This window comes from Artemia franciscana, chromosome 18, assembly GCF_032884065.1.
Source record: "Artemia franciscana chromosome 18, ASM3288406v1, whole genome shotgun sequence".
Lineage (NCBI taxonomy): Eukaryota > Metazoa > Arthropoda > Branchiopoda > Anostraca > Artemiidae > Artemia > Artemia franciscana.
Window position 1 is genome coordinate 23407589 of NC_088880.1, and position 20660 is coordinate 23428248.

A 20660-nucleotide genomic window follows, 5' to 3' on the forward strand; every position below is an offset into this window, starting at 1 on the left:
CTTCCAGGATGGATTACTTGAATGGCTGTGAAACGCGGTTTATTAGGCTCTAAGCTGGGCAAGATATTAACAGGGGATAGAGGGGACAAGCGCCCTAGACGGCACGCCCGGTGGATGGCAAAATAAGCTTAAAATGCAACATCTTTGGGCAAAAATTACAAAATTTACAGTGTTGATGGTACGGCAGGGGGACAAGTCTAAGATCCCCCCCCCCCAGAAAAACATAAATTTGACTATGGCCATAAATATAAATAGACAGCAACAGAGCAGCACTTTCAATTTCTTCAATAAATGTTGGCAATAACTAGAATTTGTCGAATGAGCTAAATGGACCATTAATCCACCATTGATACATTGACTGCCATCTACGTTATATTACGCACATTCATCACCATCATTTCTGTTTAGATCTTTTTTATTTACTATCCTTTGAAAAGATTCTTGGAATTTCTTCAAAAAATAGAAGGTTTGTTGTGACAAAAGCTTATGAAACTTCAAAACATTTCAATTTTACAGCTTAGCTTGTTTTCATATTGTGTGATCCATTTAACATAAATCTGTTTATCCAGCCTAGGCCTTCCCTGCAGTCTAACCTCAACATAAAGATTGTTTGTTTGGTTTATGTTTAACTTTTGTGCTTATGCTACCATGGATGTAGCTATTTATTATATCTATTGTTTGAAGGAGGGTAGATTTACCATATTGTATCAATAACCTGCACCTTATGGGTTAGAGAAGGTGAGGTAGGCTAATTGTCCTTCCACTAAAATAGCATGTTTTCCTTAGGTGTTGTCAACCATAAGAAGCATATATTCCCCATCAATAGTCCCAGATATAAGTATCTTAGAAAGGTGTAAGGTTAGGAAAATGAAACTTTCAGGGATGGGTCTACAGGCTAAAGTATGTCACAGGAAGGTAGTTTGAAGTACCAATGGTAAAGGTCTAGTCAATTGACTTCTTGCTATCTTGGAAAGGGTTTAGGTTAGGAAAATGAAACCTTCAGGGATGGGTCTAGAGGCTAAAGTATGTCCTGGGAAGGTATTTTTAAAGTACCCACCTCCACTCCTTCTTCCTCTAAAGGGCCCTGAAATTTGCCTACATGTCAGGTCTATACCTATTGAAATTTTTACAAAACAACATTTTACCTTAATTTTCAGTTACTAGTTGCTTTTTCTCTGCCTTTAGTTCTGAAAATGCAATTCCTGTTATTTGAGTAGAATTTTGAGCCATAGGCTATCAATGTTTTTTTTCTTCAAAATTTAGGAAATGTATTTGCATATCTTTAACACCTTATAAAATGGAATTGAGCAAAGTTATGAAGCTAAAAACAATTTTGTTGTACTTTAATTAAGCAGAAGATCTATTTTGCAAGGTTTCACTTTTATATCACACATATTTTTAAAGGTCAGGGCCCTCTGGAGGGAGAAGGAGTAGAGGTAGTTGCTTCAACATACATTCCCAGGACATACTTTAATCTGTAGATTCATCCCTGAAAGTTTCATTCTCTTAACCTAAACTACTACTGCTACTACTAATAACTCACTGCAGCACCAAGCTGCCTGAGGCCAACACAGCTACGCACACTCCTCCTCCAACCTAATCTATTTAAAGCCTCCCTCTTTACACCCTCCCAGGAAGTTCCCATTTCCTTTAAATCTTTATTTATGACATCCTCCCAACCCAGACAAGGACAACCTGCTTTCTGTGTAGCCCCAGACAATTGACCAAAAAGGACAATCTTTGGTAATCTGTCATCCTTTATCTGTAGAACATGGCCTAGCCATCTCAACCTTTGTTTCATTATAGCCCCAGAAAGCAGGATTGAACCACACTTTTTGTACAACCTACTGTTTGAAATACAGTCAGTCAGCCAGGTACCCAGAACAATCTGTAGGCAATTTCTCTGGAAAACATCTGGTAAATTTTCATCTGCTTTTTGGAGTGCCCATGCTTCAGAGCCATATTTGACCACTGTAATCACTGTAACTTCCAATATTCTAATCTTGGTTTGTAGGCTTATCTTTCTATTCTTCCAAACTTTTTTTTAACTGTGAAAAAACATCCTGAGCTTTAGCTATTCTACTTTTAACATCTTCACTGCTCCCACCATCTTTACTAATAATACTACCAAGGTAACTGATGCTCCCAACCTGATCAATCTTTTTGTTACCTAATGTCACCTGTTCATCTTCACTTATTCCTAGCCTTAGTGACTTAGTCTTCTTAACATTAATTTTCAAGCCTATTTTAGCACCCTGAACTTGTAAAACCTCTAAAAATTCATTCATTTTGCTCACACTTTCATCTAATATGCTTAAATCATCAGCATAATCTAAGTCCAGGAGTGTTCTTCCTCCCCATTTGATTCCATGGTCTCCAATTGCCTTTTCTGTGCTCCTTAAGATGAAGTCCATCAAAATGATCCATATAAAGGGGGATAGAACTCAACCCTGCCTAACTCCTGATTTAATACAAAACCAGTTGCTATCCTCATTTCCTACCTTAACCGCAGCAGTATTATTCTTGTACATAGTGCAGATCACTTTAATATATTTTTCTGGTATACCATACTATGATAAGACCTTTCTTAACGCTGTTCTATCAACGGAATCAAAATATGTGTGTTGTACAAGTGAAACCTTGCAAAATAGATCTTCTGCTTGAATGAAGAGCAACAAAATTGTTTTCAGCTTCACAACTTTGCTCAATCCCAACTTATAAGGTTTTAAAGACAGGCAAATACATTTCCTAAATTTTGAAGAAAAAACAAAACACTGATATGGCTCAGAATTCTACTCAAATAATAGGAATTACGTTTTCAGAACTAAAGGCAGAAAAAAAGCAACTGGTAACCAAAAATTAAGGGAAGATGTTGTTTTGTGAAAACCAATAGTTATAGACCTGTCATGTAGGTAAATTTCAGGGCTCTCTAAAGAGAGAGAAGGAGTAGAGATGGGTACTTTAAAATGCCTTCCTGGGATATCCTTAAGCCTGTAGACCCATCCCTAAAAGTTTCATTTTCCTAGCCTAACCCCTTTCTGAGATAGCAAGAAGTCACTCAACTAGAATTTTACCAGATATATATATGGTTGATTGTGTATGGCTATGCTGTTTGACCTATGTGTTTGTATGGATGAGTAGGGTTAAGGCCTCATTCAAGTGCTGGTCTATATTATTCACTAATTTAGGAAAACAGTCTTCCTTTTCGCCTTCTGTCTCTCTCTTTTTTTGTGTTTGTGCTGTTGCATTGGTGATTTCTCTTTTCATTCTATATATATATATATATATATATATATATATATATATATATATATATATATATATATATATATATATATATATATATATATATATATATGTATAGTATATTTTCAGAACAAAATAAAAGGCCTACACTAACACAATGAATTCTTATTTTATAACATGCAACTTGTTTCTTGGCCTATTTATCAGATTATCATTTTTACTTACATTTTAATATGTGGAGTAAAATAATGTTCCATTTTCCCCTATGTTGTATAAACTTAACTAGCCTGTGTAGAATGTGAACACAGCTCTCAATACACCTTTTTATGTTCTTTCCAAATATACTAACCTCTTTATTCATAAGTTCAATTTTGAGCCATAAAGGAACCCTAAAACTAATGGGTAATGTTTATATTGATGGACTATTCATGTAGCTAAGAAATAAACTGACCTCTATAGTCAGTATCCTGAATCTAAATTTAACATTCATTTGCATCAGAAATTAATTTCATCCATACCCCTATATATACCAATTCTGGGTTATATATTTGCACATTTGTTTGGTAAAGTTCAAACTTACCTCTAGAATGACGTCCTGAATCCAAATTTAACATTCATTTCCATCACAAATGAACTTAAACCCTCCCCCCACTCCCAATGCACAAAAAAGTACCCTGAATTGGTATATATAGAAGTAGGGGGTAAAGTTTATTTCTGATGCAAATGAATGTTAAATTTGGATTCAGGTTGTAATTCTAGACTAACTATAGATACAAGTCTGTTTCTTTGCTAGCTTACTTGAATAGTCTTTCCTATCGACTCCTCTCCCCTAGTGGTACCAAATGTAGTCACTGGTTACATCCTATAGAAAATTGAAATAATTTTTTTTAATCAAACTCTTCGTAATCATATTTTCATATTTTTTTCCATTTTGGTCAGTGTTTCTAAATTATTGTTAAATAATAAAACTGCTATCTGTCTACAATTTTTGAATTCATCAAGAGAGGGCCCTGTTTCATTTAAATGTAGACTCAGAAAGAGTTTTTCTTCGATAAGTGATGTCAAGACACAAAAGCAGAACAGATGGAAGAAAGAAAGTATTGAAGCTGTCCTGATGCATAAAATAACAGCAGCATTTGATTATCTTATTAATGTTCTTTCCAGAAGTAATTATCACCACTCAGACAACCCCCATCTCCCTTGTGGTCTCAGGTATAGCTACTGCCTATGTAAAACTAAAAGAAAAATTGTAAGAAATTCTTTCTTTATACTTTTTCTTTGTGAGATTTTCATCTTTCTTTTCATTGTTATAAATATTTCTAAAATATTCTTAAATAATAGGTATGTAGTCTCTGTAGGTAGCAAATTACTGAGTAATATGATACTTTTTAGACTGAGACATGCTGTAGACAAAGTTTTAAGGGAAGAACAATGCGGTTTTAGAAAAGGTAGAGGATGTGTCGACCATGTTTTCACTCTTAGGTTAATAATTGAGAAGTCCCTTCGTTGTCAAACACCTTTGGTCCTTAGTTTTATCGATTATGAGCAAGCTTTCGATTCTGTTGATAGAACAGCGTTAACAAAGGTCTTATCGTTATATGGTATACCAGAAAAATACATTAAAGTGATTTGCGCTATGTACGAGAATAATACTGCTGCGGTTAAGGTAGGAAATGAGGTTAGCAACTGGTTTTGTATTAAATCAGGAGTTAAGCAGGGTTGTGTTCTATCCCCCTTTATATGGATCATTTTGATGGACTTCGTCTTAAGGAGCACAGGAAAGGCAATTGGAGACCATGGAATCAAATGGGGAGGAAGAACGCTCCTGGACTTAGATTATGCTGATGATTTAAGCATATTAGATGAAAGTGTGAGCAAAATGAATGAATTTTTGGAGGTTTTACGAGTTCAGGGTGCTAAAATAGGCTTGAAAATTAATGTTAAAAAGACTAAGTCACTAAGGTTAGGAATAAGTGAAGATGAACAGGTGACCTTAGGTAACGAAAACATTGATCAGGTTGGGAGCTTCAGTTACCTTGGTAGCATTATTAGTAAAGATGGTGGGAGCAGTGAAGATGTTAAAAGTAGAATAGCTAAAGCTCAGGGTGTTTTTTCACAGTTAAAAAAAGTTTGGAAGAATAGAAAGATAAGCCTACAAACCAAGATTAGAATATTGGAAGCTACAGTGATGACAGTGGTCAAATATGGCTCTGAAGCATGGACACTCCAAAAAGCAGATGAAAATTTACTAGATGTTTTCCAGAGAAATTGCCTACGGATTGTTCTGGGTACCCAGCTGACTGACCGTATTTCAAACAGTAGGTTGTATGAAAAGTGTGGTTCAATCCCGCTTTCTGGGGCTATAATGAAAGAAAGGTTGAGATGGCTAGGCCACGTTCTACGGATGAAGGATGACAGATTACCAAAGATTGTCCTTTTTGGCCAACCGTCTGGGGCTACACGGAAAGCAGGTCGTCCTTGTCTGGGTTGGGAGGATGTCATAAATAAGGATTTAAAGGAAATGGGAACTTCCTGGGAGGGTGTAAAGAGGGAGGCTTTAAATAGATTAGGTTGGAGGAGGAGCGTGCGTAGCTGTGTTGGCCTCAGGCGGCTTGGTGCTGCAGTGAGTTATTAGTAGTAGTAGTAGTATCTACCTGTAGAATATTTTGCAATAATACAACTCTATTCTTATGTGCTTAAACAGTGTTCTGTTGGTTGTAAAATATCATTGGATCAATCCCAATATATCATATCCCAACACAAACCGACAAATATCAAAATAGATCAATAGCCTAAATCAATTCCCAATACCAGATCAACACAGCCCTCAGCCCAACCATTTTAGACCTACATCAAAGTTTGCACACTTATTGTAGACTGGGAAATTAGTTTATTTTTGAAGTTTCAGTTTTTTTTTATCATGTATCTTTTGAGTTATGAAAGCAGAAAGTTTAAAAAAGTGCAGAATTTGACAAACATTGCTATTTAAAAAAAGAATATCTCAATTCCTAATTAAGATAGACATGGAATTTGTGTCAAACCAAACCTTCTTAAATAAGCTTTTGTAAAATATATAATATGAATACTTTTGGAAATACAGAATATGGAACAACAAAAATGTTTTTTAAAGGAGCTTTTTTTTGGAAAAAATTGATGCTGTTGATTTGAGTGAGGTTAAAACACTTGCAAAATTTCAACTTGGCAATTTACTTTCCTTCTCTGAAGTACTTTTTAGAAATTAATTTCAATAATATGGAGTCAAACTCCAAGACAGAACCAAGAAAATTTAAGATAGACAGAATTCTGTATTTCAACAAGGAAACAGATTATTTTATTTAACCTCTATCTTACCCAGTTCTGATGACTCAGTCTTGTAAAATATCAAGAAAGAATGAAAAAGATAAGTATTATAGGATATTTACACCATATATACCAAATGAGTTTTGAAACATGGGTAGAACATTACAGAAATGCTTCTTTTCATGCAAGGACACTTGTCAAGCTTGGCACTCATTACCTGGTGTACATCCATTCTGAAATTCAGTCACCTCTTGGTACTTATTTGACAATAAATTAAAAACTCCTCTTATAGCCAAGTTAAAATTTTGCATGTGTTCTAAGGTGTGTCAATCATAAAATTTGTTCTAATTTTTTTTTGTGTGTGTGGAAAAATTAGTGTTTCTATGAGTTCAAATTTTGTATATCATGTTAAAGCTTTGATTTTATATAAATTTTATGTCTCTATCTTAAACAGGAATGGAGATGTTCTTTTTTAAGGATGGTAATGGTCCCCTAGTTAAGCTTGATTAATGGTCCCCTAGGACTTCTTAGTTATGGGTCCCCTTGGTCATACCTATCTGTGGTCACCATTAAATTGCAACTCTCCTAGTCTAATGACATTTTACTAAGCCATAAACAAAGTCACCACCTTTTTTTACCATTTGTGTAATGTGTTTAAATAGTAAATAGAGTAAAACAGATTCAACATTGGACCATATTTTGCCAGAAAGGGGAATTAAGGTGATATTCTGAAAACATGAGGTTGAAAAAACAGTTGACTCCATATGGACTAATCCCAGTGTAAATGATAGCACTATATTTTAGAATAGTAAAGTACAATTGGCAACATTTACAACCAACAGGAACACACTTCAAGGATATAATATAGACAAGAAACAATTAATTTTTTAAAACATGACTGAAAATGAAGATAAAAATGTGATCAATAAAAACTTGCATTATATTGTACAGTAAGGATAAATTACGAGTGATTTTTTTTTAGTTTTTTATATAGCCTAGGGTTATATCCAGGACCATTTGGCAGCGGGGTGCTTTTGTCAGATATTATACAAAGTGTGTTTTTTAATTAAGGTCTGTTTGAACATAAGTACACACCAATCAATTATTTCAAAAAAGTAAATTTATTTTCATAAAGGGTATAGTTTACTCTATTTTTCAACATAGATACCAAGCTTTTTGAAACCCTTATCATGCCTCTCAGCTAATTTTGAAGTAAAGTCTTTGTAAGAACTTGTGTTCTTATAACGTTTTTATAATTTGACACAAATTCCATTTTGATTCAATTGGTCTTTTCAGTGTAGGGGAATATCTTGGGGAGAATTTAAGGGACATAATTATTTTTCTAAAGTTATAGAAGAAATGTTTGAGCTATAGGTGATTCAAAAGTGGATAGGGTGACCTCAAGTTTCTGATACTCTTAATTGCTGTAAACAGCTCAAAACTAATTTTGTCCTAAGAACTTCATTAAAAATTCAGTTTTTTAGATTTAGTAAACCAGGTGTGATTTTAGGTTCAAGCACATTGCTTATCTCTATTTTGTCAAAAATTTACAAGGGGAAAAACACCCACTGATAGAAGGTGTATTTATCCTGTATACACTAATGAAAACACTGCCAGGGATAATCTGCAAGAACCAGCGATCTTGGTTGTTGTGAATATGATTCAGAGTACCTAGATAACTTCGAAGACCACACTGCCTTTCCATGACGAAAGTAAAACAGTTCAAAATAGGGATGATACCTTTTTATTGACAGTGAAATATAAAATTATTTAACTGGATATTTCAAACACATATACAGTGTTCATCATCAGCAGTAAAACTAAAAATATACAGTGTTCTTCAGTGATGATCAGCAGTAAAACTCAAAATATACAGTGTTCATCAGTGATGATAAACACTGTCTATGTGTTCGAAATATCCAGTTAAATAATTTTATATTTTACTGTCAATAAAAAGGTACCATCCCTATTTTGAACTGTTTTACTTTCATTCAGAGTACCTGCCTCTTGCTTTGCCACTGGTAGTGGCCATTGTGCTGGTCATTTTTGTCTGTTTCCAAGTTTACTGTAATATTTGATTTTTTCTTGAATATAAAGTTTAAGGTCCCTCCCATCTGCAATGGTTGAATAGGATTGTTCTACTAAAAACCATAATTACGGTAGTTTCTGTTAGGATCTGACTACTGTTTTTGGTAGTTGTTCTTATGAAAGGAATTTAGGGAATTACCCCCCCCCCTTCCCACACACGCACACACTTAATTTCAGGGACACAAATTTAAGGATTCTTTCCCAACACAAAAGTTAGTTTTGGATCCTGATCTTTAAAAAGCTTAAGCAAGGTAATAGCTTTTACTTCCCACAAATTTTGGTTGAGATCATACCACAATTTCTGTTAGATGTACTAGTAACATTAATTTAGAAATCGCTTCTCTCCACGTAGGGGATTGCTTTTACCTGTCCACTCAGCTAGGGCTCCTAACATTGTTTCCCAGAGAATCTAGCTGGTATCCTACGGTGTCTTCTGTTGACTATTCCTTAATGACAAGAATCTAGGCAAACTCCCTCTCCCTTGTTTCACCCCACAAAGTCAGGCTCTGGTTTCTGACTTCTCATAAATTTTTGTCAAGATCTAAAAATTCCGTCCAATATATGTCCCCATGACAAGAATTTAGGACCCCTCCCTCACCATATCTCCATCAGAAGTTGAATTGCATTCAAAGAGCCACATGTACGACATAGTGTTTTGCTTTCTATCAAGTTTGGCTTATTAGTATATATGCAAGTGAAACAGATCTGACACCCTCTCCTGTTCCTACCATTTATGAACTGAGTCACAATCGTCCTTGTTTCAGTCTGTTTCTGAGCTCGAGCCTTCCAAGCACACAATATTTCGATCAAGTTTATTCAAAGTTGAAAATTACAATAAACACAGAAATTGCAAATTTGGCATTCCTTGGTTACGGTAACCTTTTCAAAATTTGGCCTAGCAATCTGTAAGATATACAGAGTTTTCAACGTTGGAGTCTGAATAGATAGTTGTATGCTTTAAACGAGTCTGATGTTGTAACTTTCTTAAGAAGTTTACTTTCTGGGATAGGGCAGTTTTCTTCTTGTTCATACTATTTAGAAGACTCAAAAAATTTATTGTTATTTACCCCCCCCCCCCCTAGAAAATTACTGTAAATTGTACAAATTTCAGGGGATCTTTTTCTAACTGTGTCAACATCACCATAATGGATTTTTTTTTGTGAATTTATAAATATCCCTGTTGTCAAGCTATAGCCCATTGCCCCGTATCCTTTACCTTTTTACCCTTTTTTTACAGCCCATTGGCTACTATAAAATTGTGGGAGCAGCAGTGTTGCCCCGCAACACATTAATCAAATAGGTTGGAGGCGATTTTTGGAGATGAACACCTACAGGGACTTCTATTTTTATCAAGAAATTATTGTGCTTTATCTACAATTAAATAAAAAAGAAGTTTTTTTTGCTGATAGTAAGGAGCAACATTAAAACTAAAAATGAACAGTAATTACTCCGTATGTAAAGGGTTTCCCCCTCCTCAATACCTTATGCACTAACGCTATTAGTTCTTTTAAAAAAGCTTCCTATTCTAATTAAACGGCTTCTGTTTCTCAGTAACCGCTCTTAAAAAATTGTGACAAAAAGTCAAACTAGCGTTAAAAGCAAGGTGTTAAGGAGGGGAAGTTTTAATTTTTGAAATTTAGGGGGTATTTCCTTCTTATTTCAAAAACCAAACAAATTTTTTTCAGGCTCGTAACTTTTGATAACTTGACTAAACTTAACGAATTTTATAAATTTGGAATCAGCATAATAAGCTGATTCTTTTTATGGCTGTTGATATCATAGTTCCTTTTTAATAGTTTCGGCTACTGTTGAACCAAGTTGCTTCTTACTTATAACTCGTTACCACGAACTGTTTGATATCATTTGTGGTAAAAATTAAGCATTTTCTCGTGTGATAGCGAGAGGCGGGCTGTTATGTGCATACCTTTTTAATTGTTTAGGAACTACTGTGACGTCACATTGCTTTCATACCGGGTTTTGGGAATTTGTTTGTATTTTAGGCAAATAGCTGTGTACATTTTTTTTACGGTGATTTTTCGTGTTTTAATAAAAGTAAAAACTTTAAGTTTGATTTCCTGTATAAGGAATGCATTGAAGATTTTTTTTTCTGTAGGTAAGTTATTTATGAGCAGCAACCAAATTGCGTTGTCAAACGCCTATGTCAGTATTATCTACCAGTTTACGTAAATTATTAGGGACATTTGTTTCTATTGCTGTAGACATAGCATAACCGTTTTTTTCTAAGTAACGATACTTCGGGCGCATTTCATGTCTAACTATCCCGTATGTCAATAATTTATATGGTTGCCTCTTCCAGTGGCCGCATATGTCCTGAATTCTCGTTTTTGTGACTACGGGACAAAAAAAAAGCTTGATAACCATTATTGGGGTTGTATCTAGCGGGGAGCGGGTTTAGTTTTATCTTGTCCCTTTCTCCATTTTACCGGATTGCTCGGTCTAGAAAGTACAAAAAACTAGGTATTTCAACACGTGAAAATAAACTGATATAAATGCCATTTAAGATATCTATGAAGCTCCAACCCTAATATTAATCTTCTGTCGCAGCATCTTTCGTTACTTTTTCAAATGTCTATTTCCTCTGGTATTGTGCCTCAAGCTCAACAGTTTTGTTTGCCAGATTAAGTCTATACCCCAAAAAGGGGGAAAAGATCTCGATGATTGCTGATCTTATTTTCCTAAAACTGTTTCTAGCACTTCTTTTAAAATATTTGAGTCTATCATTCTTAGAGATATTTCCCAAAGGTTTTCTGTATCAGTAGATTGGTTTAAGTTTAAATGTGGATAAAACCTACCTCTTGGTTTCAACCTTTACCTCTAAGAATGCTCTGATAAATCCCTCCAACTTACTAAATTTTTATCCCCCTCTCTAAAAGCCTTATTTACCTGGGAATGCACATTGGAAATTCCATTAAAGAAACTATTAAGCTTGCCATCTAAAATCTCGAAAAAAAGACAAGGATAGCTTACGCACCTTAGTCGTTTCCATCTTTCTAAACTTTACAGCGATCTAACTGTGCCTCATCTTCTTGCTCTGTCTCCTATTTGGCAAATATTTCTTGCTTCAAAAAAACAAAACAAATAAAAACGTGTTCACCGGATTTATTTTAAATTTGCTAAATCTCTTTTGCATATGCCCCCTTGGACAAGTAACTCTTTTTTGCCTAAAAAATCTAAACTCGTCTTCCCATCTACAATTATTGATAAAAGAATAAAAGATTTTAAGCCTTCCGCCAATAAACTTAATCACGATTGGTCTTCTCTATTTTTAAGAGCTTATGATTGGGATATGATTCTTGTGATATATGTCTTATGTGTTTTCTATTATGATTGCATTATGTTATGGATCTTTTGATTATGTTCATATGATTGTAAAAACCACTTATTTTGTTCAGTGTACAAATTTTCTTTTCTTTTCCCCTTATGTTGTACTCCTTAATTTAGGGGATCTGCCCCCCTTTTTGTTTTGACAGGTTGTAAATAAATTGAATTTAATATTACTCATCATTGCACAATGCGCACGAGCATATGCTCTTTCCGTAACTCCCCTTCGCCTCGGGGAAAAAACCCTCGGAGGGTAGCCCTGATTTAGATTATTCCAAATAAATGTGGCGGGCAAAACAAAGCTGTTACGTGCACTTTCTGTTCCCTCCCGTATGTGATCAAAGTGATCTACGTGACAGCAAAGAGCGATTGCAACTTAAAGATTATCTATTTCAAGCGAACATTTTCATACATGGCGCACGCGCAGGGGAAAGAAGATGCTTTAAATATATGGTACCCTGAATGTCCGAAATATTGTTAATGTCGACATTCATCGGTGAAAGTTAGGAATTCCTTTTTCTCTACTTGGATTCAATTTGCTTTACTTACTGAGTTTGCCTTTTCAGTCTGATTATGAAAGCTATGATAGTAAAAGTTAAGTTAGATTAGGTTACCTTAAATTTGATTCTAAATGTCAGAAATAGACTGAAAACCTAAGCTAACCTCACCAAACCTAATCTATTGTAACCTATCCTGTAATAACCTGTTGTAGCACAGTGGATTGGTGCTCTGCTTGGCAATCCGGGGCCCAGGGTTCGATCCCCGCCACAGCAAGGTTGGGCGACAAGCTTGCTACTTGTTCCTGTAAAAACACCCAGCAACTGAAACGTCGATTCGACGCCCTATGCGCCAGCAATGGCTCTGGAGGATCTTTATCCTTTTTTTTTTTAATCATTAAACCTTGCATTAAATTGAAAAAGTTGACTGGCAACACTGACTAAATCCAAGAAAAAAAAAGTATTTCGGACATTCAATGGTGAATGTTGACATTCACCAATTTGCGGACATTCACGTGTACATCTATACCCATCGCTTTAAAATTTTCTCCCAATTTTTTTCGTACAGATAGTTGATTCTAGCGATTATGCTAACTTTTGCAGACCCAGCAAAACATTATTTTTTTGTACGTACATGTTCTATCCTCACCCCTATTATTGAATTGATCTATGTAATGGCAATAAGTGAAATTGCAACTGAAAATTCAGAAATAGGGGTAAAGGGTAGAACAGGTATCTATGCAGAAATTTATTTTTTTAAGGTTGAAAATTTGCATAAACACTAAAATCGACGAACGATACGGAAAGTTTAAAAAGTTCACGGGAAATCTGAACGTTTCTAAGGGGAAGGTCATGGAATTGCCCCGTATAAAATGTGTTTGTACTTAGTAATTTGTTATTAATGTGTCGTGTTTTCTGCATAAAGCAAGTAGTTCGTTTGGGTATATGGTTGGTGCAGAAGGTTGGAGAGCACTCCCCTCCGAAAGATGCTAAATTCTGCTCTATTAAAAGTTTAGTAGCTTTATTCTCTTGTTGATTGTTGTTTTTTTCACTCCAATGGTTGCCTTTACTTAAGTTTTTCACAAGTTGTTATTGTTTTAGACTAATTTTTTTCGAAATTAACTGAGAAAAACGGATTTAATTTGAATATAGCAGTGACAAAGAATAAAAAACAAACAACACATTAAAAGTCAAAATCTGTCTACTCAACATCCGGGAGCCTGTATCTACGGGAAAGAAAGGAATAAGGAAAGAAAAGCAACCATTTCTTTTGCTTTTTTCCCCGTTGATGAACAATCCCCCATTTGGAGTTGAAACATTTTGATTTTTTATTAATTAGCGTGTTGTTCGTTTTTTTTGTCACTGCTTTATTTGAATTAAACCCGCTTTTCTCGTGTAATTTTTCGTAAATGGAAAAGCAGTGTTGTCTAAAAAATTATTTTAGACTGATCTTTTATTATTATTTTATTTTTATTATTTATCTTTCATTTATGTATATTTTATTTGTTTATTTTATTATGTATTTATTTTATTATTTTATTTAGATATTTCATTATTTTAGACTTGTTGATTATAATATTGTTTGTTTTCTAGGATTACATGCTGTAGCCATTATTTTATATTTTGACTTCGTTATGAGTCAAACAGGAGCGGTATATCGCATCAACGGTGTGACCGCCCCCTGGTCACTAGGGGGTGGCAATCGCTACCCTAGTCAAGTTGTCAGCTCTGGCTATCAAAGTAGCTACGCCCAGTCCGTAAGTGGGTTTTCTCTATTGTTCAAATCCAAGCGTATTTTAGTTTGCGAACCCCTTATCTGTTTGTTTTTATGCTCTGTTTAAACCATCTTTAGTTGTGGTAGATCTTGAACTGCACTGATTGTTCTAGTAAATTTTTCTGCACTAACGTTAAGGCAATGTGGTGACCTTGAAAAATCAGTCTAGATTAAAAAGTTTTGTCTTTACTTGTAAAGCGTTGTTAAGAGATCTGAATAAACGATTGGAAACTGAACACCAACTCCTGCTATCCCGGAAATCTCAGAGAAGCCATTTAATTTCTCGCCTTTTTTGCTTGAGACTGAGACAGTTTTAATAAAATGTCACCAGAGTGATTTTTTTCTTGATTAAATGGATTTTTGTTTTAATGTTCAGGAAAGATCGGTTCTAGGGGTGGTTCTGACCTCTCTTGCGCCCGGGACAAAATCTTGATTTGCGCCGTCATCTATGTCTCCCACAAAATTTCCAGGTCAAATTTTAACGAAATTTTCATGTGCTAAAAAAATTATTTTCAATGAATAATTTATTTCTGATATATTATTTAAGTTATTTAATTATTACCGCATTGATTACTTAAATTATTATTATTTAATTATTTTATTAATTAATGAAAAACTTATTAATCAATTGTTTTTAATTATTTTCAGTTATTATCTGCGCCCTCTACTTTTTTTCAATAAAAATAAAACTTCAAATATTACAAAATGATTATCATCGTCATATTATTTGCTTGAAACTTTGTTTCCCCTAAATTTTTGCACCCGGGGCAATTGCCTCCTCTCTCCCTCCCCTAAAACCACCTCGGGTCAGTTCCTAAAAATGTCCTAGCCTACTTCCTGGGAAAATGCTAAAACTCAGTTCAAAGGGATTACCATTGAATAATTTGGCTGCTTTGTGAGCTCCCTGTGGTGCCACCCGCTTTGATTGACAAAATCGCCGACAATAGGAAAGTGATATTCAAATGTAGTTTGTCAATATTTTTAGTGAACCCAGAAACTCTTGACAACTTTCGATGATGGCCAGATGCACTTTTAGTAAATGTTTCCGCTCAACTTTAAAAATTGTTCTTTTCATTGAAGTGCATGGTATACATGCATGAGAGTCATATTTTTAAGGGGTTTGTGAAGAATTTCATCGCCCCCTCCAATATATATATATATATATATATATAAATAATCTAGTTAATGTCGGCATTCACAGGCGAATACTCGAAATTCTTTTTTCTCTTCTTCGATTCAATTAGCTTTGCGAGTCAGCTTTATCAGTCTTATGCAACCTATTGTGGTAAAAGTTAAAGTTAGGTTAGATTATGTTAGTTTAGGTTAGGTTCAGTTAGATTATGCTAGGTTAGAATTGGTCCTAAATATCAGAAATGGGTTAAAAACCTAACTTAAGCTAACCTAAATCAACCTAACCCCGTCTAACCAAACCCAACCTAGTCTAACCTAATGTGTCATCATCAAACCTTGTATTATATTAAAAAAATTGGTTGGCAATGATCATACCTCATTGATTGGCAAAGATCGTAACCTCACAGAGGGGAGAAGTGGGTGTATGTTCCAGTATCTTATAAAATGTTCTTTTCAAAAAGTCTATCAAAAGTGAAATATCCAAAATTTAGAGTAAATTTGTGGTCGAATTTAAAGGTTATATTTATGTGTAAACGCCTGGAGCATTCCTAGGTTAAAACCTACCCACTTATTCAATTTTCTGTGTGCACATTGTCGTTTATGGGTGTTAAGGGTTGGCTTCAGATCTAAAGTCGCACACTTTTTTTTTGCAATATTTGACCCGTCAGGAATTTGTTATTTTATTAAGATGAGTTTCTTAAGCGGTTTCATTTTCGCCCTAAGAATTTCGAACATTAGTTATGGAAATAGGTAGAGTTTTAGGAAAGCTTTGTCTCTCCTAAAAGTCTGCTCTGACAAAACTAGTTCCGTTTTCCGCCGACCCTAATATTGAAATTTTTTCTTGTACTGTAGCTTTCATCTTTACCCATGGCTTTTAGAATGATTAAGAGTCCTCGAAAGTCCGTCTCTCGAGTCTGGGCCTAATTTGCTATGTGGTGATAAACCTCTTGGAGAAATGAAAAGGAGGTTTGAACATGAGTGACAATTTGGAGGGGAAAATTACCTTCTTAAATCTTTAATCTTAGATTTTTTCTATTTTCACCTTTCCTCTCCCCCCTTTCATTGTTTGTCCTTTTGTTAATTAGCACCACTGTCCTGGAATAATGGCTCAAATCCTTTTATATTATGTTTTTTATTACTTTTTTTTATTTAATATATTTTTTTTTATTTAATATATTTTTTTTTATTTAATATATTTTTTTTTATTTAATATATTTTTTTTATTTTTCTTTTATTTAATATATTTTATTTTTTATTACTGGCTCAAATGCTTTATATTAAGAGGTGGTAGCGAGTTTGAAAGGGCTGAGTCCTAAAAATCATTTGCAGTTCTTCAAAATTTGCTTTTCACAAAATCAAGTTGACAATCAAATGGAGATTTGCACGTGAAGCTGTTCACTAGTTTGTTGTTTTTTTTTTTTTTTTTTTTTTTTTTTTTTTTTTTTTTTCCTCAAAGAAAAAGATGCACTTGAAGGCAGGGCTGCCACCCGGTAAAAAATTATTACTTTTTACGGATTTTTTTGTCGATTTAGTGATTTTCTTCAATAATCTAGTGATTTATATGCTGATTTAGGGCTTTTTTTATTTTAGGCAATATACAAAAATTCCTAGAGATAGTAATAAATCAATGGGAGTGGCAACTCTGTCTTGAAGGCTGTGAAACAAAAAGTACGCCACCGAGTTCTTTATAAAAACTATATAAGAGTACCAAATTCATTACCCGAAACCAAAGTAATAAGGAGCGATTATTTAGCTGAATCTATTTTAAAAGAAAAGCAAAGAACCTGAAGGCAGAACAAATTCGTGTCAGCGGTCACTCAACTCTCCTTTCACTTCAATTTGGCACTTGTTTTGCGACCTTGTGAAGAAATAACTGTTACGATTTTGTGCATATATTTATGCATAGAAAAAAGTTATTCGTGAAGGAATTTGCCATGCCAATTCTAAAAAACGTGGTTTTCTGGAAAACTACGTTATATACAATTACCCATATAAGTGGGTCAAGGCCCTGTCCAGGAAAACGCATCAAAAATGTATTTTTATCACGTTTTCACGAGTCAGACATACATTTCGGGAGAGAGGGGTCCTAACCCATTAACCCTTAGATACGACCTTGAATTCAGCAGGGAAAGTCATGTGAAATAGTAAAAGTCATTTTTTCGGTTGAAAATCCTTTTCTTTATTCCCTCTCAAACTTCTCTTCCGCCACGCTATTCAAGAATCTAACTTCGCCCCCTTCATGAAAACTAAAGCTTGTTTTTGTTATTTTGGGTAACTCCATGGCTAGGGGTACAAGGAGGGAGGTGTCTAGTTTCGATCGACGCTTCTGATGTCTGGGCGTAAAGGTAAGGTTCAGATGTTGGTTAATTGTTATTTTAAAGTCGAGGGAACAGGATACCATTTCAAAAGATTATTTATTCTTTATATGTAAATGTTTGCAAGTATAATAGGAAATGCTGGAACGTAAATAGATATGAAAAGAATTTTGCATGAAATGGTTGTCAACATATAGTTTACATAATAATTTCACATATTATTAAAATAAAGTTTAGATTGCAAGAAAGAAAACAACACCAGAATAAATTAGATTTATGTTGCTTATGTAACTTAAGTGTCGCAACAGCCTTTTGTCGGTTTCGCCGACAAAACATTTGCGGAAGCTCTTTGTTTCCTTGCTGTCTAATAAGAGCCGTGGTTATCAACCCCTCAAAAATTTAAAGTGTATATACCCTACCTAAAGAAGAATTTCTTTTGACGAATTAAAGATCTAAAGCCGAATTAACCTAACATGGAAAAACCAAAGAAGAAAATTTTGAAAACCATGGGCCTCTGGAGAGTGCGTATCCAGGATTTTTGCTGGGGGGAGAGGGGCTGTGTTACAACAAATACATCAAAATGGTGCATCTGTATATTTGTTACGTTTTTTACACGTCAGACAATTTTTTTTTGGGGGGGAGGGGGGGGGGGGTTCAAAACCCGGCAATTCCCCTTTGATTCGGCTTTGTTCTATGGCCAAGCGAGAGAAGAAAACAAGCGTTTGAATATTCCACATGTATGCACCAAGGACTCCTCTTCATTGGAAAAGGAAACAACTTAATCGATAACAGCCAAGGCCGCATCCAGGAGGTTCTGTTTCCCCCCCCCCTCCCCCAAGAGAACAATGTTCGTCCGACTCGTGAAAATATAACAAAAATGAATTCGAACAAATTTTTGAACCTTTTTTAAAATTATTTTGTACCACTCCCCCCTGAAAAAAATCTTTGATACAATCCTGATACCAACTTAAAAATGGAAGAGTTTAAAATCAACAGAGAGTAAAAGCAAAATACAGGTTCAGGTTCAGGCATAATATTTAATACAAAGAGATACTTATAGCACAACACAGAAGCAACTCAGCTGCTCCTGTGAACTGATCTACCTGATCTACATGCCTGTCCTCTAATTTAAATCTCCGATTATACTTATTCCCATATTCGTAGCCTATTGACTCAATTTGCACAATTGGTTTTGTTTTGCAGGTGAATCCTTTCACTGCCACTTCACCATCCAACACAGCGACAAGCAGTAGCAGTGCTGGTGGCAACTCTTATCCTTCGAGTGGCATGGGTTCCAATAAAAGTCAAGATAGAATAGATGGAGAAAAATTGTCAAAAACTAACCTGTATATTAGAGGATTATCGCAAAATACTACAGACAATGATTTGAGCCTTCTGTGCAGCAAGTAAGATTTATTTTTTTCGTTGGCTGATTCCCGACATTCCCGAGATACATTAAAATCAGTCTGTTATAGATTAAAAAAAAAAGTTATAAAAAATTATGTGAATTCAATTCCTTCGTGATTGGACCGACCAATCCTTGCCATAGACGTTGTAATGGACTGCAGACAGCAGGTGTTTTTCGCGAGCTCTTTATGGTCATAAATAATTTTTTTTTGCAGCACTAGAGGCTTCAGCTCCCGAAAAGCTCGGGGGAGAGTAATGACTTTTTAAAAATCTAGGGGGCAGTTTTGATCTTTTCCGTTATTTCTTTGCTGGAAATGCCATAAAACGGTAATATATATATATATATATATATATATATATATATATATATATATATATATATATATATATATATATATATATATATATATATATATATATATATATATATATATATATATGTATATATATATATATATATATATATATATATATATATATATATATATATATATATATATATATATATATATATATTAATAATATTAGTCAATGTATTAATTATAACTATTATATTATAATTAAATATATTATAATTATAAAAATTTATTTTAAAAAATATTCAGAAATTCACTGTACTATTAAAAGTTTTAGCATTTTGCAATTTTTTTTGTTTCAATTAAGTATATTCTTTTATGGGGGGAAATTTGGCATTGGTTTCATGATTTATCAGCAAATGTTTATGTATCAATGAATGGGGAAAAATTTTAGGGTATCATTCACTATAACAAGAAATAGCCATACTACAAAGATGTTCTGTGGGTTTGTTTGGAATGTAAAAAATATGCAGTGTGTGAATCACGCTTTTCCGACAAACCTTAAAGGGATGCTCTACTATAAGGGATCTCTGCCTCCTCAACTGTATACTTTTTTAGTTTGTGTGGCCAAATTATTTGGAATTTATATGGCCGTCTTGTCATAACTTGTGAAGCTTGTAAGAGATCTGAATAAGTGAAAGGAAACTAAAAGTCGACTCCTACATTCCTAGAAATTTTAATAAAAATCATTTCACTTTTCCGGTTTTGCTCCGGAGATAGAGATATTCAGTTTAATTGAACTTGCTTCATCAGAAAGTGGGGATCCTGTTTTTTCGATTAAATAGAGCAGAATTTTATTTTTGTAGCTCAAGAAAGTGATGTCCCTAAGTCTTTTTTAGCATACGCGCCAGCAAAAATATACCGCTAAAAATCAGCTCAAAGGAATTATCATTTGAGTAATTTGACTGCTTTGGGAATTCCTAATGATGCCGCCCGTTTCGATTGACAGTCTCGCCGACAAAAGGGACATAAAATTTCATTGTCTTTTCAGTAAATTTCACAGTCATATCACCAATTCTCGACAGCTCTCGATGATGGCTGCCCTGAGAGAATTCGCAATTTGGCTCCTTTATCTTTGTGACGGTCAGCCGGTGCTCAGGCTAGCAAAATGATTTTAAGCTTCCGTATCAATCAGTTCGCCGTAACGAACTGTAAGTAAGGAATGACCCGGCTCAATAGTAGCCAAAACTCTGAAAAAACAAAA

At 34.4% G+C, this 20660-nt stretch overlaps 1 protein-coding gene across 2 annotated transcripts in view; it reads left to right on the forward strand.

Moving 5' to 3' along the window:
- The first annotated feature begins 387 nt into the window (after positions 1-387).
- LOC136038774 (protein alan shepard-like) overlaps positions 388-20660 on the forward strand; it is a 92917-nt gene continuing 72644 nt past the window's right edge. For both annotated transcript variants that reach the window (XR_010620298.1, XM_065722146.1), the window contains exons 1-3: positions 388-466; positions 14067-14230; positions 18897-19099. Coding sequence is in view for 1 of the 2 variants with exons in the window: in XM_065722146.1 (XP_065578218.1) it covers positions 14108-14230; positions 18897-19099 (326 nt within the window). In the remaining variant the exon portion in view is untranslated. The remainder of the gene's footprint in view (positions 467-14066; positions 14231-18896; positions 19100-20660) is intronic.